The sequence below is a fragment of the Kryptolebias marmoratus genome, linkage group LG20, assembly GCF_001649575.2.
Source record: "Kryptolebias marmoratus isolate JLee-2015 linkage group LG20, ASM164957v2, whole genome shotgun sequence".
Classification (NCBI taxonomy): Eukaryota; Metazoa; Chordata; class Actinopteri; order Cyprinodontiformes; family Rivulidae; genus Kryptolebias; species Kryptolebias marmoratus.
This window is the reverse complement of record NC_051449.1, coordinates 9,647,885-9,665,720: the sequence shown is the minus strand read 5'-3', so window position 1 is coordinate 9,665,720 and position 17,836 is coordinate 9,647,885. Positions and strand designations below refer to the sequence as shown.

General features: G+C 38.6%; 1 protein-coding gene across 13 annotated transcripts in view; it reads right to left on the bottom strand.

The window, feature by feature from the left end:
• Window positions 1-17,836, bottom strand: part of LOC108241674 (adhesion G protein-coupled receptor L2) — a 91,265-nt gene that overhangs the window by 19,904 nt on the left and 53,525 nt on the right. For 9 of the 13 annotated variants that reach the window (XM_017425989.2, XM_017425993.2, XM_017425990.2 and 6 more), the window contains 5 exons: window positions 10,951-11,250; window positions 9,010-9,110; window positions 7,325-7,510; window positions 5,252-5,290; window positions 1,623-1,806 (listed from right to left, as the gene is read on the bottom strand). In XM_017425989.2, the coding sequence (XP_017281478.1) occupies window positions 1,623-1,806; window positions 5,252-5,290; window positions 7,325-7,510; window positions 9,010-9,110; window positions 10,951-11,250 (810 nt within the window). The remainder of the gene's footprint in view (window positions 1-1,622; window positions 1,807-5,251; window positions 5,291-7,324; window positions 7,511-9,009; window positions 9,111-10,950; window positions 11,251-17,836) is intronic. The other 4 variants (XM_017425991.2, XM_017425994.2, XM_017425992.2 and 1 more) reach the window with 1 other exon arrangement.

Below are 17,836 nucleotides of genomic sequence, written 5' to 3'. Positions count from 1 at the left end.
TTTTTCTTTTTCCCCCTCGTGGGCGCAGATAACTCCAGGCTGGATGAGCAAATCTGTGAAAATCCTCCAAATTCCTGCAGCCCCTCTCACTTGCATGCCAGCTGCCGGGTGGTGCTCCCTTTGATGTGTGAAATTACTAAAGGGTCAGGAGGACGCACGTTTCAGCACACTCCTTCCCATCAGAAACGGCCTCACTTCTGCAGATAGACAGCTTCTGACAGACAGAGATGAGGAATTGTACCTCTGGTTGCTCCCTTCCCTCTCTGCCTAGCTTTCAGCTCCCACATTCTCGCTTTCCCCCCCCTTCTTTTCATTTTGTCCTTGATTCTCACCCGGAGAAACAATTTGTGCAACAAAAACTGCTAACAAGAGAAAACAATCATTTTCAGCCTTTGTAACTCTGCAAAAAAAAAAAAAAGGTCAGTTGCTCTGTAAAGTCCTGGGTGCAGCTATGCTCAGCGCTCGAAATGAGCCAGTATTCACTGATAAGCAGCACTGGCACTTCTAAATTTTCGTTCTTAGCAAACTGTCACTTTTTATAGTGCACCGCCACTTCTCATAAACCTGCCGGTACGCAGGTTTCACTTTCACCAACTGTAAGCTGCAGCTGAATATTAAAAAACTAAATTGCCTACAGGACATCAGTTAAAAACAGAAGTTCATGACCTGCTCTACACTTCTTCTGATTGGGTCAGATTTAGGAAATATTATCATATATGTCAATGAATCAAATAGCAGGGCTGTTACTGTAATTAAACAGCAAATCTGTTGGTAGGACATTCAAGTCTTGGCCATATAAGATGTCGAAGCTTAACATGAAAGTGGAGCATCACATCTGGGTACTTGGCCTATGTGCAAAGCTCCCACCTCATTTTGGACGAAACAATCCCTCCACTTTAACTTTGGTAACTGGAACTCTAAACTTTTGGCATATTTGCAAGGGAAAGTGCTTCAAATAGGACTACAGCATTCCTTTGAATGAGAGAGGTAAGAGTTCCTGTACTCCCCCTCCCCCAACTTTAAGTACTGAAACATCGTCCTTATTGTGCAGATAAACAAGAACTCAACAAGCTCATGAATGCTGTGGGAATGCAGTGATTGAATGGTCAATATACAGCACATTACGCAAACATATTAATCAGTGCTTTTGGTAAAGACAGAACTAGTCGTTATCAGCTCAGCTAACTGCTGCCTAATGAGGAAGGCTTGGAGGGAGCCGATAGAGAGCTGTCTGAATGGACACAGTGCCATTCAATCGGTTTCTTTGTTTCCCCCCAGAGATCTGGACAGTTCATCTCACAGGACATGTTCAAATGAGCTGACTTTACAATGAAAGATTAAAAATCAATGAGACATAAGACAAAAAGAGTGAGTGAGAAGCCATAACCATAGCAACGAAGAGAAGAAACATGACAGTTCACACCGCAAAGCTGTATGAAACAAAAGAAACTGCTCCACTGATAAACAGCCTTATTTGTGTTATGTTGAAACCCTTTTATTGGGACTTTGATGAGATAAAAGGTGACCCAATAAAAGGAAAAAAACAACAAAAAAAAAAGCGAGCGAACAACAACAAAAAAACCCAATCAGTATCATAAATTGTTATAGGCACATGAACTTACTAATATTCTCTGCAGGCACTTTCACAATCGCTGGCTCAATCAGGTTTTCTGCGAGGACGAACGCTCCTTCCTCCAGGGTATCCAGGAGCATGGTGGCAGCGTGAGTTTGCTCGGTGGAATTCATGTCTTTCCAGGATTTCAGGGCTTCCGGTCTCAGCAGGTTGTCAACAGTGTCCACAATTGCCTGTATCCATGGAGACAAGTGAAATGTCAGCTCGCTTTTCCCTTCTGTCACAACCCGAGTTTAACAACAAAGTACTTAGTGCCGGGAAGCAAATGATGAATAGAACATGAAGGAGTAACAGTGACACTAACAAAGACTGAAAATGAAATATCAAGATCATTCCAACTAAAGATGTGAGGGTTTATTGAGGATAACTTAAATAATCATGACAATAAAAAAATTAATAAGTAGTATTTAATATTCTGTTTGCAATAAAAAATAGCTTTATCAAAAGAATTCTCTTGAAACACAACTTCTTGGTTGAGAGCTACACGCAAAAATGTTTTTTTTTCCCCTTCACTGTCTAAATTCTGTATTTCTTACTTTTAAGCCACCGTTTTCAAAAAGAACGATGATCTTGTTTCCATAACATGCCCTGCTGATGCTATTTTTCCTGGAGGAAAGGGGGCATTATTGTGAAATCCCCGTCCCAAGTAGTAGTCTAAGTCAAAATAGGACAGGGGGCTATGCTTATTTTCAATAGCAATCCTTTAATTTCCTGCTTTCTGATAAGCCCTAAGTAAGCAAAACATTCCAGCAAACCCACACAAGTATCATATGTTGATAAAACAAGAGTTTCCTTTGACCCTGGATGGGTTCAGTTCATGACTCCAGGCTGGCAAAATTAAGAAACAACGTGACTAATTCGATTTAATCCCACAAAAAAAAAAGAAAAAAAAAGGAAAATCCCACTAAGATCTAGTGGAGCTTTTCGTGTGATAATTCAGAGTGACAATTTAACCATAGGTGCCATTAACCACTGTCGGACCCCACCACAATACTGGTAATTAACCACAACAAGCCCCCGTTCACTGCACCAATTAGTCACAGCTGTGATTATCCAAAATACTAATTGACCAGAGACGAGATTATCCGTATGCCTGGACTATAAACAAAAGTGGACCACTGATAGGGGATTAACCACAAAATCTAACCGCAGAGTGCACGGTAACCACAGCAGTAATGACTGTATCCAGACACAGAGCTCTCAGTGTGTCTTTATATCTTGGGTTCTAGCAAAAAAAAAAAAAAATCAATCTCTATGGCCCTGACCTTGCAGGCAACTTGGAGCGTGTGTGCTGTGACTGTGAAAAGAGTGTTTGTTGTGCATGTAAGAGAAAGAGCAGGAGAGACGGCGGAGGAGATTACAAGGTTGGAGTCATTACAACTAGACAGACACTAAATGGCCTCCCTCCCCCCACCCACAGGTAAGCAATCCACACAAAAATCTATAAAATCCAAAAGCAGAGAGAAAAAAAAAGTCTGCGTTTAATTTGTCTTGTGAAGAAAGGACCTATCTTCCAACTGAATCCTCTTTAATTCTCGCTTGGGTGGAGGTCAGTTTACAAATCGAGGGGGTTCAGTTTGGAGGGGGCCCTCCGCAGTTGGGAAACATATGGCGAGAGCTCATTGAACAGGACAGTCAACATTCAAGCTGCTCTGACTACAAGAGCAACAGAAGATGATGATCTTGCTGACTAATACGGTCAGTAGTTTGCTTTGCAGCTGTGACAAACAGGAGGAAAATTAACCGCTTTAAAAGCATGGCATGTAATTGGTGCTATACAAGCCTAATTAAATTCTTAATTTATAGATGTGACATATGTGTACATTTGCTGTGACTCATCATTATATTCATGACTTACATACCGCTCGGGAATAATAGAAAAGGGAAGTTTGTCTTTGGTGTAAAAGACATTCAGTAATCATTCATTGATCGCCTGTTTTTATCCAAATTAGCACTTCTAATGAGCCCACAAATTCTGAATTTGCATATTATTTGTCATATAGACCTGCCTAAAAGGTTATTAATAAATGTCATTTGAAAAGTGCAGCAACTTTTAATTAATACTTTGCAGGTTACTGAATGCAGCATTAATGTATTACTAGCTGTAATTAAAAGCTTAGGATTTATTTAGAAATGCATATCACCCACCGCTATCATGACAGAGTTTTAGAGTAAGGCCATTTTATGTTGAGAAATGACAAATTTGTAGCTGTTTTGGTCAAATATTGAAAATAACGTTATGTGAAATCTCATGCAAGATTACAAGATGTATGCGTTTTGAATCAGTCTCAGCTACTACCACATCAACTTTTAGATTAATAAATCAATAGACCACAACTGGTAGAAAAGTGTGTATTTCCAATTGACAGGAGAGGAAAGAACATTTTGTCCCAAAAAAAAAAAAATGCAACTGCATTGTTGTTATTTGCCCTCCAAAATGCTCTCCAGGTATAATAAAGCTGCTCCTCTAAGCCTTTAAGCTACCATCTTTAGGATGTTCTGTTTTTGGTGGGCAGCGTTCCTAAAACTCACACCTCGCTGTCAGTGCAGAACACTGCTTGGCTGAACTCTTGTGCCTTGGCAACTAAAGCGCGATTTGAAGCCTGCAACGACGGATTCTCTCCTTCCTGTGATCTTGCAAACATCACCTTCAAGTTAAAGCGCCACAAAAAAAGTTAAGACTGTAAAAGCTCTGGGATACAGGAAACATTAGACCAAAGTTATTCTGGGTTCGGAGAATATCTGTACCACATTCTGTGTCAATTCATCCAGCAGATGTAGAGCAGAACGACCAGCGAACTAACGACACCGTGCCACCTTCAGTTGTGCTGCCGGTGTGGCTGAAACAACACTTCTAAATGAGCTGAAGGGGGAGAAAAAAAATGGATAACATTTTTCTTTCAGTAAAATGAGACGTCAAGTAAAAACAACCTTGCCTCTGAGTAACACAAAATGTGATCATTTGTTTTATTCTGTGTGAGGCGTCTTCTCCCCTGTGTTTACACCATGCCCTTATCGTTCAGCGGAGCCTACCTGAGAAAATAAACTCCACCACAGCAGAGGGAAAGTAAAAAGAATCAGACTGAAATGTGAACAAATTAATGGGCTCAGAAATTAATCCCTCAGAAAAGAACACAACTGCACTGGGAGAGATTTTTTTTCCCTTTCCTTTTCTTGCTATGGGGACAAGGGACACTGGAGATTTTAGCATGTAGGCAAGTGACAATTGAGCACACCGCCACTTTGATCACACTTCTGGCTGACAGGGAGATGCAATTACGACCGTGGGAAGGCAATTATTCACAGAACGTGTAAAGAGCCAATAAGAGTGATAGGGATAATGAAAGTAGGGGTAGGGAAGAGGGAGGAGGGAAAAAAAAATATGTACAAGTGATTGGGACGTTGAGGAGGGGAAAACGGGACAAATTGGACTGATATTGACATCCTCAAATGTGGAGAATGACAGGAGAGCAGACAGCGGAGACAGATGACAAAGCTGCTGTATTTTTATGGCACACAGACAAGCAAGAGATACAGAGACAGACAATGCTGCATGCAGAGAGCCAGACGTTAGGGATTGGGGGTAAAAAAGAAGCGAGAAAAGCCTGGCAGTTATACCTTCATGTACGCTCGGCATGTCTTCTCTCTTTTTTGAAGCTTTTCCACACAACAAGAGGATCAGGCATAAGAGGCAAAGTGTAAAGAGAGGTGGTGAGAGAAAAGGAAGCATTAAATCATGCAACTTACTATCAATTACAGAATTAATGAAAAGACGGAAAGGAGTAGGTCTGCGAACTATAACCTTGAAATAATGAGACAGATCTAAAAGCTTCCCAAGGGGAAGTTAACGGTGTTTGAATCCTAACTATGAATATGGATTACATACGAGCAGAAGAGAAGAGATAAGAAATGCACAGACAGCGGGGAGGAAAAAGTGCTGAGACCAGATTCCGATGCTCCCCATTAGTGACACTTTAAAATACACTGAGTGGATAAGCAATCTGGGATGAGGTCTTTCTGTATTTCGTGTGATGGAGAAAATAATTAAACGCTAGTTCCTTTTTATAACCCTTTGTAAATCCGTTGGCATTAAGTCGCCATCTCCCCCAAACTGAGTCACAGCACAAAAAATCACATGCTGCAGCTGTAACACAGATTTAGAAAACAAGGAGATGAGAGAGTCTTTTGTACAGACCTTATAAGAGAGAAACATTGAAATAGTGCAAGAAAAATTATTTGACTCAACAGATTGAGAGCATGGACACTTGTTGGTTTGTGAGGAAGGGCCTAAAGAAGCAAACCACGACTGAGTGGCTTTATCTCTCTGAACACACATCATATTTAAGGATAAACATTTTCAAATCTGTGCGTGTAGTTGCTCAGATGTACACTCATTTTCTTTTGTTAGTTGCTATTTATTTTATTCAAAATCAGCACGCAGACTTCGGGAACTTGCTTGACTTGTCTTTAGTTGTGATTGGATTTGCATACATTTGAATTTGCACTAAGTGTTTTTTTTTCTGCAGGAATATTTTTTTAAATTAAATACTGTGTACATAATCAGTGCAAGGGACTAGAACATTTACGGTGGCCATGAAGTGCAAAACACAACATTTGAAACAAAATGAATACAAATCACAGCAATTTGGGGAAACAAAACTGCAGAAAACTTAATATAAAAAAAACATTTTAAAAGCAGAAAGTTTGTTCTGTTTTCTGTAAAAAAAAAAAAAGGCTAATGTATTTTTTGTTTAAGAGTATACATGTGCAGGACAAGGCGCTTGGAAAGAAAATGTGCTAATGTTATGGAGGTGGGACAAGCTAAATGGAAGGATAATTGAAAAATTACATTTCAAGAGTAACTTAATATCAGGTTGTTGCACAAAACACTCTGTGTTTTTGCCTGAAGTGTACCACTGCAGCTCTGAAAAGAGCAGGCAGCAATGTCACCGGGTGCACCTTCACATCAGTGCAGAGAGGTTAAACCACTGAAATTCAGCAAGTTTTGAGGTACGCTGTGCAATTTTGGGAAGTTTTACTCCAGCTCTGCAGTGAAACTTAAAAAAAAACCCTGCTTCATGGGAATCGGGTTTGTTCTAAACTTCAGTAATAGTTGTGTAGCCACCTGAACATCTGCTTACAAACTACGGGTGTCATCTTGGTGCAAATCACCTTGTTTACAGAGCAACTACTGCCTCCAAAGTCTGAATAAAAATGCAATTTTTCAACCTGTCACTCTTCTCTCTATGGGGCTGCCAGCAGCTGAGAGAAGCCGCACTGTTGTGGGCCCACTCTTTTCTCAATAGGCGCCTGCAAAACCTCCAGGGGACAGCAGTTCCGCACTTGTCAGCAATGAAGAGTTATTCTCTGTGTTGTTGGGGGGGCTCGTAGCCATTAACGCAGATAAGGTGGAAGTGCCAGGTGAGCTTGTTTTTCCAAAAGCCTGTAATTACCCAGGAGCTGTAAAAGAATGAGGTTCCCCTTAGGGCTAGCCCTGGCCCCTTAGCCCCCTCACCTGGGTCTGGTGTGATCTGTGTGCATGTGGGCAAGTGCATGCCGGCAGGGGCTGTGAGTTATCTGTAAGTATCCTGCTAATGAATGTCTTGAGTAATGCTGACTCTGAGCTGGGGCAGAAGAGGAACAAAAGTTTAATGAGAGGTTACAACAGGTCAGACAGGATTTTCTCAGCACCTTGTTGAAGCTGCGTCCAGCTGAGTCCTTCTCGTTTGGCCTGTACTCCAGAAGCTGAGCATCCAGGATGTCCACGAGCTGCTCCATCAGGCGCACGGAGGAGCTGATGTCTCCGGCAAACACCGGGCCCTGTGTGTGCCGAGCCAGCTCGTTGGCTAAATTTGCTGCATTTTCGCCACTTCGGATCTAAAAGCAGCAGAGGAGAGGAAAAAGAAAAAAAAAAACAAAAAAAAAACAAGGGGGTGTCAAAGAAATGTGGGGTATGCAGGCCTAAGATGATGGTTATATAACGTCAGCCTGAATAATTTATTCCACATACATCTCAGTCCTAATCCACTGCAACACGGCTTGTTCAAAAAGAAAAAGGGGTTTTAGTGACAGACAAGCTTTAGAAAAGTAAAGCAAAAAGGTAAACCAACATGAAATTATTATAAGCGCTTTTCTGTGATCCACGTAAAACAAAAGAAATTATTATAACCACCTCATCTAAGCACTGACTCACTGTCATACTACATACACATTTTAAACAAATGCACGCTAATTAATGATGCGATTCGCTTGCAGGGAGTGTTCAGTCTGTTGTATTAAAGAACGTGAAACATGCACAGACATGGGTCAGGCAAAAAATATAATTCAGGCCTTCAGCCTCCCAGATAAAAATGAGAGGTATCAAAAAGAGTGATGAAGCTGTACTGTCCAATGCAGACAAAAAAAACCTGTAGCAAAGCAGCTGCTGAGCCACCATCACTAGCAGTCAGATTTAAGATCAAACATGGGTCTGAATACTGTTTAATCTGTCAGTTACACAGGGTTTGCATTTAATTTAATTTCTTTTTATGAGCAAAGAAATAAAAATGAAATCTGGTGATTTATATTATGACCTACAGTATATGAACAGAGGTTATAAAAAATAAGCATAATGCCTCCTTAACTGCTTAACTAGCTATTTTGCATCAATGCAGCTTACTCAGTTGACAAAAAGCTGTTTATTTCTTCATTTATTTATTCATTTTGCCAATTTTGCTCTTTGTATATTGCCTTTGGGGAGCATATGGAACAGAATACCTAAAGTGCAAACACAGTCCAAAAACTCTCCGAATAGATGTGCCGTGAATCACTTTTTAAATTATACTAAACTTTGTTGTTTATTTCACTGAATACTGCTTAAAATCAGGACATGGCTCTTTAGATTAGAATTTGTGCATTTCCCCAGAAACCCTGCCTGAACCTGCTGCTTTCTCTAGATGTATTTTTTTCCAGTGGAGAGCAACAATAATCTCCCCCTTAGAATGCGATGTGTTGTGTTTCTGACGCATTATTGTGCGCTCGGGCTATTGAAGCTCTTATCTGTGCATCTACATTTCTACCTGCACAACATCAAAGCGCCGAAGCACTGACGAAAGAGACCCCGCTTCTTTGATTCTCTGTAGCACACTGCAGCTCTCGGCATTTACTCTTGATTTTTTTTTTTTTTTTTTCAGATAGAGAATTTCTTTCAGCTGACACATGTTCCCCTTGAGAAAAAGAGTGGTTTCATTATGAGTACACTTGACCTGCTCAGAAAATAACCCAAGCAAGCAAAGAGGTCATCTATTGCACATACAGTAGATGTTTGATTTTGGCCCTGTTACATGCCTGATTGCTGCTATGTTTTGTAATGGGCAAACTCCTGTTTTTTTCTTTACCTTTTGTGCCACCTGAGTCACCCAGTGGGAGGTGCAGTTGCTGAGGTCTGGCCCTTTGGAGCACCATGTCCCTGCCGCGGTGCAGAGGAAAGTGGCAATGCCTGCAGGACCCCAGAAAAACACAGCGGTTGGAGAGAAGCCAGAATTATGCTCGGATACAAAGTCTCCTGTGAAGGATTCTAAATGTTCAGGACGTTTTTCAAATGATCTGAAGGACTAAAAGCTATTGGAATGATTAGATGGTACAATTTATTTATATAGATTTATATAGCGCAAACTCACAACAAAAGTCATCTCAGGGCACTGTACAAAAACATTCACATACATTTTAAAATGCAAATTAGTGAAAGTTATTTAATTAAGAAAGCCAGCAAATTGTGTCAAATCTTCACTTCATTGCAATCTCCCATCCTGAGCAGCGCATTGGTGACAGTGGAAAGCAACGACTCCCTTTTAACAGGAAGAAACCTGCAGCAGAATCCAGCTCAGGATGGGTGGACAGGAAAAGGACACAGACAAACACCATATACATATTCTATATTCTTCCTCATTTCACACACAATTACATCTAAATATACTCCGCTTCACTGACACCAACATTCAAAATTTTCGACTTTACTTCTTCAACATGTTTTTTTTCCTTTTCTTCTACTCAGCCTTGCTTTATATTTTGATAGGTCTGTCACATTCTGTGATAGGCTGTGAAGGTAATTTATGTAAGATTATTGCAGCAGCATAATTGTCAGATGATCTCAAGAAAATGCATCCTAAAATTGTTTCTCTGACTGCTGACATCATTCACGTCCAGAGGAATTTTTAACTGTGAATATTTAATATAAATTACCTGTAAAAAAATATATAAAAGCTTTTGTTTCATAAAATAAACTGTCCATCACCTTTATTAGCTTCTTTTGTGATTTTTCTTGGAATGCAAACAGGTAGCAGTATTTGTTTTCCCTCTGCTAATTGTGCACTTTCATTTCATTTCTCATTTCAAGGAGAAATGGATTTTGAAATTGCATGAAAGCAACAAGAATGCGTATTGTAATTTTGCTTTTCTGATGGTGGAAGTGAAAGGCTCTAATCACGCCTTCCCATGGTTTTAAAACTGACATGCTGCCGAGAGAAAAATGTTATCAACTCAGTGCAGATAAATAGGAATGAAAGCAGCGCTAACACGAGCACAAATAGCAATCATTTTAACACGTTTTTCAGGCACTTTGGGTTTTGCTTTATGAATATTTCTATGCTAAAAATGTGATTGCCAAACACCATTGTTATTGTATAGAGTGAGGTCTAATCAAGATGATTCATGACAAAAACAAAAACATATTAATTAGCTTTGAAACCTAGTTTTCTTTTTTTGGTAATTGGAAAATGTCAGAAATATTGATTCAGATCTATGGTATGGCAGTTTAAAAGGCTTGGGCTTGGGGTGTGTTGTAGTTGCACTGGATTACATCATATTGAGAAATGTACCTAATTGTACTGAATTAAAGTTTTTATTAGTGTTTCATCTTGTGGACCTTTGGGACAAAGTCTTGTAATTTATATTTTACTGCAGCGACATAGATGTACAGTAAACAAAGCTTCAAAAGGAATAAGCTAACATTGGAGTAAAGAAAGAAAAAAAAATCATCATTTTGCCTCTGATAAAAGAGAAAGCTGACAGCACTTTAATGTTTGCAGACTAAAACTAAAGCTTGGAGACAGCTGGTTTATTATCACTTGAATTGGGCCAAAGTGGAAGCAAATCTAAATATATACTCACAAAGACAGTTAAAGAAAAATACCTAACACATATATTAGCTTTGGGTTTTTTTTCTGTGGTAGGCTGTATCCTCGCTTTATATTAGACACAAGTGTGGTTTGAATTTTCTTGACTGAATTTTCACAAAAGCCAGACCATTTTTCATCAGCATTAATGCAAACATGTCTTACCTCTGGTTCCTTTAGGGCATGGCCTGTCAACAGTGGTCCCGGTGTGTGTCTGGGGCCAGTCAATGGCTCTCCTCCTGGTGGCCTCGCAGAAGCGTCTGGGTGTCGGAGGCAGGTCAGGGACGGTGGGCTCAGCTGTTACTGAGCTGTGGCTGTCCTCAAAAGGATTTCTTCCCTCTCTGGGATCTGCCCCTGCTATTGTTGTTTCGCCGTGCCCCCTCATGGTGGGCACGGTGGTCGTGGTGAACACCGTGGTAGATCTGGATATGGATGATGAGACCGAGACATCCTCGATCGTTGGAACTGGGCAAAAGAACAGTAAAGCTGGTAGAGCTCAAGTCCCAAATGAACTCCTGATGTTTCTATCAGTGGAGGAACTGCACTAGTTTGGAGTCCTTAGACTTGTTGGCGTCTGCAGAGATACTGCTGCCTAAAATGCCTAAAAATAAAAGGATCATGGAGGTTTAACTTCACCTCTGCTCTGCTCCCTCACAAAACAAATCAAGACAAACCTTCCAATGTGACACTATCTTGCACTATTTCCATTTTACTTAAGCCAGTAAGTAAGACAAGCAACAGCAGCAGGGCAATCTTTTACACAGCAGTGATTTCTTTTAAGCAGACTCAGTATTGGGTTGATTAAATGTCAACAATGAAGACAAAGCCCATCTGCGTTTTACCTTTTCCCCTGCCTTGTTCATCTCTTTCCCTTTGATAAAGCTAGTGTGCGGAAGGAGAACTGCACTGCCGAGAGCAAAAACTATACATCAGCAATAATGCATTTCAACTGGATTCAGTCCACGCCTACCAAGCAAATCCGTGCGTGTGATTGCGCATGAGCACGTGTGCAAGCGCACTTGTGTTTGCTCCAGTACTCAGGTGTGTCCCTGCTTAAAATCTCTGCATGCACACAGATTGATATCTGCTGCAGAGTGCCTGGAGATAACTAGGAAATGAGAGCAGAAATGGGAAATCTATAAATTTAATACAGTATGAAGAGCCAATAAGGATAAAATAGAAAACACAGTGGCTGTTTGTGTGTATGTGTGCCAACATGGATATCCAACGCTTCTTGTCTCCTGCATGAATGGCCATACATTTTTAACCACAACCGCCTGATTGTATTTTGAGATAAAAGCACCTTCCCACAATGAGGTCTGTCCACGTAAAAGGCTCTCTAGTCTTCATGTTCCCAGGGTGCTTTTGGAAAATGCAATATCATGCTATCTGACACTCTATCATCAGACACCTATCTCCATTTCCTGAGAGAGAATGGTGACAGAGTCGACATTTCTCTTTTCACACCAATCAGAGGGTCAGGGGGATCTTTGCTTTCTCATTCAGGTAAAATATTTGAGTTTATTACAAAGCTGATATCTTTGATGAGGCCAAGAGGCCACCTCAGCGGGGGAAGCAGTGTTCCTGTGACGCTCACTACAAAGAATAGAAGAAATGGTACAGTGTGGATGAATTGTGACATTTCACACAATGACCTTTTTCCCCCTGACAGGAGCCCTGGCCAATTGCCTCACACTTATTCAGTCATTGTGCCCCTGCCACGCATACAGGCTGGTCTGGCCAACACAGCTGTACAACTAACAGCTGATAAACGGTTTACATGTCCGGCTAACAATAAGAGCTTACGTTATTACCAGGGCTGCACTATTTAATCACATAGTGAATGCAATTGTTCGGTCCAAAACTGAAAAATCTTTTTTTTTTTTTTTTTCCTGATCAGCATCGATCTCAATCCTTGAACACACCATTTCACAACAAAAAAGTGCTATTACTGCAAGTTTTTACCAACTGAAGAGGACTATCTGAAAAATCTCTAAGGTGTTTAGTAAAAATGATTTGTGGAGATTCTTAGTCATCGAGGGCATGGCAAATCCTAAGAGTTTTTAAAAAAAGATAACTGGAATCCTTTTCTGTTACTTGAAGACATTTAGCTTCTCACCCAAGGAGCATTTTCCATTTCAAATGAAAAGTGCAGATATCCAAGTGCAAAGTCAGAAGAAACACAAGAGGCTACTAAAAGAAAACTGGATTTTTTTTACAGAAATATATCTGCAACTCACTTTACTGCTCAGGCTGTTGACTTCCTTTATAGTACCTACTGCTACTTAAACTAGTGACATATTTAAGTCCAGCTGTCTGTGTGAAACTTATAACTTGTAACCAAGGGACAAACATTAATAAAAAATTTAAGTTTATTTGTTAAGAACATCAAGCTGTATTTTTTTCTATGTGTATAGTTAGAGTAAAAAGAATCCATGATTTCACAATCTGTACCTCAATTTCTAAATCTCCCCACCTCCCAAAGAATATTTTAAACACTGTTGCATTTTTTATGTTTCAGGTCTTATAGAATTTATATATATATAATCTAACAAAAAGATTGAGATAAGAACGAAAAAATAACCAGGATAATACAGGAAATATAACTTTATTTGTGTTTTATTTGTACATGTACCTTTTTCTGCAATATTCTGTAAAATAGTTAGAAATTTGCACTGACAAAGGGGGAAAAAAGTTTTGTCTTGATACTGTTTTGAAGAAAACATTTTTTTTTCTTATTGTAAACATTTTAATATGACAGTGATGGACTGATGGTCTGTCCACGGAGTATCCTGCCTCTCAGTTGTGGACTGCTGAAAATGGGCATCAGCCACCAGTAATCCTGGACAGGATTAAATGGGTACAGAAAATGGATGTTTTTTTTTAATGACACACAATTTAATTATAAATTCAAAACACAATTATTGTTATGTTATTTATAGTATAGAGTAATTTTTGAATTGGCTAAAATCTAAATTAGCAGGTCAAAGTAGTCAAGAGTAGTGAAATTGGAATCAGCCAAGAGCTTTGATTGGTGCATCTCTAGTTATTACCTACAGTAATGATGGTCTGAAACATTGTAAATAAAATGAAATAAATCCCTGAGATTTAACAGTATAAGAATGTTGAAAGTAGGGTTGAACAAAAAGTTCCAAATACATTATGTAAGGCAGGTGAAGTTTTTTCAGTGAGTCAGAAAAACTGAATAAGATTTATAGGCGGACTTGGTTGATTCAATAGACACATATAATGCAATACAAGGGCACGTGTAATTGGATTTCAGAATATTAAACCTCTCTATACCTGAGCAAACTTCTGCTTTTCCACAGGCTGATATAAAACTTAATATTCAGCTGTCTGTAACAGCTTGCTTGCATCTCCTGATTAACCTGCTCATGAGACCATTTTCTCCAACTCAAGGCTCTAAAGCATCACACGTCTCAGTGCAAATGATCACAACATACAAAGAGTGTGCTTTTCAGTGTTTCTTTGTATTCTTAATAGATGCGAATGAATTAAATTGTCCCTTATCTTTAATGAGTCAGTTAATTGTGACGTGCTACAAATGCACATTGTAATGAGTTTAAACAAGAGTTGTTACTGGGTATCAATTCTAATTAGAAGTGCTCAAGGAAACTAGTAATGATCTTTAATAAGTAAACATATAGATTTACAGCAAAAATAAAACCTTAGAAAAAAATTCTAATATAAAACTTGGTTGAAATGTTTTTTTTTAAATGTATATAATTAAGAAAATGGCTCCTAAAAGGGAACTTGTCTTTTGTTAACTTTTAAAAATGTGTCTTTTGTTCAACGCCCTAAATATATTTCCCAAATGTGCCAAGAGCTTTGTGCGGCTTCACAGCCTAAATTAGGCATTTAAAATGAAACTAATTTATTTAACTTGAAATTAAAAACATACTGTATGATAGAGGTACACTGAAATAAAAAGAACATTAGATTTCTTGTCCAAACAGTCAAATCAAGCTCCTCTTTCCAGGCCTTGAAAATTTGTTTTGTCAATTAGCTTCCAAGGGTTTCCAAGGTCAAACTCCATTTCCTTCAAAGCTTTAAACAGTTACAGTGATTTCAGTTTATTTAAGCTATTTTAGTACTTTAAAAAGATTTTTTTTTTCAGTAAACTGTGTGGATCTTTCAGAAAGTAACATAAAAGATTTTCTCTGTAAACTCTGCAGCTTTCATAGACATAATACATATAAAACAAAGTCACTGCAACAGTTTGAGGGTTAATTTGGCGTTTTTCTTTCATTTAGCTGCTTATTAGTTATAAGCCTTCATTGGAATTTATTTTTGTTATTTGATGATATTTTAATATATGGGTTAACATTCTACTATACATAATTCAAAAAATGTGCACCAAACGTTTTTGGTATTACTTTTTGAATTGAAAAGGACTGACTATTATTCAGGAAAGAATCTCTCTGAAGCCTAAAATGATGTCTTAGGCTATTTTTCAAGCAATGATTAAAAAGGAAAGCATATATCAAATAGAAAAACAATGAAAAATCCTCAGTTTGTTGTTTATTGCCTGCAATAAAAAGCACTCCCTATCATCATTATCACAATGATGTTTTTGTCTAAGTATTTCTCTGTGTGTGTGTGTGTGTGTGTGGTTGCATATCTTTATGTGTTGTCTGTTAGTAGTGTTAAAATATCTCATTAACCACTAGACAGAATTTGATAATAATAATTTTTTAAAGTAACATCTACAACTGATTGCCTTTTGAAGAAACCCCAATTTGAAATGGCTGCTATGACCAACTGATGTTAGCCAACTCAAACATGGGTACAACTCAGTCAAGTTTACAGTTATTGAGGTAAAATTTGGTGTGGTAGTAATTGTGAGTCTTTCACAGTGCATAATTCAAGCATCTCATATTGTGCAGTTACTTTGCTTAAAACTTTGGCATTAACTCTTGTTGTCAACGCTGTCTGTCTGTTTGTTAGCAAAATATCTCATGAACTACAGAACAGATTTTACTGAAACTTTTAGAAAGTAATCAATGGCTTTACATCCACAACTATTACTATAACTAACTATTACAGCTATTCTGTTTTATCAAACACAAAAATGGGTATAACCCAGTCATTTTACAGATATTGAGCCAAATTTTGGTGTGGTAGTTTCTGTGAGGCATCCTCAACATATTTTTCGAGCAATAACAGATCTCGCAGAGATTGTATGTGACATCTTTCACAATGTTTGACCAAAATGGCTATAAGTCCATCATTTCTAAAGATGATTTTAGTTGAAAACTTTGATATGAAAGGCTGTATGCATTCCTTTGAGCAATGCTAGACCTTTACTTAGCTCTATAACTGAAAAGGCCTCTGAAAAAAAAACATACGTCTTCATGCAAACATTTTTAAATAATTATTTGTCTTTAAGCAATTTCTGGTGATCCTATGTGATATTGCAATCTCAGAGTATATTATAATGCTACTTAAGTCTGTCAATTTGATTCTTGGCACTTTCATTTTTATTTTTAAAAGAAGTTTACCTTTTATCAAAGAAAAACTTTGTGAATGTTCGAAGTTGTCATGTCTCTGGTTTTAAATCAAAGTGTGGGTAACATCAAAAACATCAAATATGCAACACATCAACTCTGTTTCAAAAAGTAATGTGCTCAGAAGGCAGCACATCTGCAGGATTATTCTGATGCCTCTGCACCACACGAGCTACAATTTTCTTTTGATTGCAAAGAGCAACTCCCTTCAGTAAGAGCTTTGCGTCCTGTGATAGCACTCATCCAGGAGAGGGCTGCACCAATTAGCTAGCATTTCTCTCAAGAGGCAGTGAAGTCACTCTTTATGGGAAATCTGACACCAAAGGCATACTGTTGCCATATGGTGAATATTACCTCTTGTATATAATGGGCAAGTTTGAGATTGAGCACTTGAAAAATGACTGTGACCAGTGTCAAAACAGAGTGCGTAAATTAAAACACGGCTAAAGGGGGAGGGAAGAGAAATCATCCTGCAAGATGATCAATCGACACAGTGGAGAAGAAGCAGAATGAGTTTCATCACTTTATAGACCCCTTGAGTCATTCCTGAGAGGAAGATGACAAAAATATTAAAATGTAATCATTTGATGAGAAGTCTACGCTTTCTGGTTGTCCTTGATTTTATAGCTCACACTCCTCTACTATTATTATTATTATTATTATTATTATTTGCTCAAATTACACAGTCAGAGCTTTTAAAAACTGTCTACCTGTCTAGACAGAGACCAGAAAAAAAACATGATCATAAGCTGCCTAATTCTTGCTATTAGAGGAAGTGGAATGACAACTTGAAGTCAGATCAAGCTGTTTTAATTAGTTTCAGTTTTGTCTAATCCTCCCAGTATACTAATAAACAGACACATGCTGCTTGCAGGAAATTATCATCAGTAGCTAAAATATTCAGGAATCCATTTTGACGCTATACGACATGATAGGGAAATTTCCTGTTGTTTGCCTAATGTTTCCCTCTTTGTGGGCAAAACCTAATGAAGGAACTCCCATATTTATATATTAGGTCACTTTAACACAGATAAGAACGATGCGGTGTTACTTTATGTCAAGTATGTGTGTGTGAGAGAGTCTTTATAGATCCATGTGTGGCTCATTTTAGCTTGGTTCAATAAGACTGATGTCTTAAAGGACGAGAACTACGCCACAGTTGGTCTTTTACCTCTTTACCTGCAGCCACTGCTGATAATTAATGACAGAGAAACAAATCCCACAAGACATAAATTTTACATCAGGCTGTTTATGTGCGCTCGTGCTGTTCGGTGTGATTCAGGCTTACACGATGGGGGCTTGGAAGGTAAAGAGCCACAAGACAATTCCTGTGCGCGGTCTAATTTGGTGCTAAAGAATGTCATTATCCCTGCAAAATTAAAAAAAAAAAGTTGTAAAGAAATTATTGCAGGGCTGATAGCTTTATTGACATTTGTTCTTTAAAGAGCAATAGACAAGAAAAGCTCTGCCCGACATATCTTGTGTCTGTGTGGGGTAATTTATGAGGCCTGAAACTGAATACC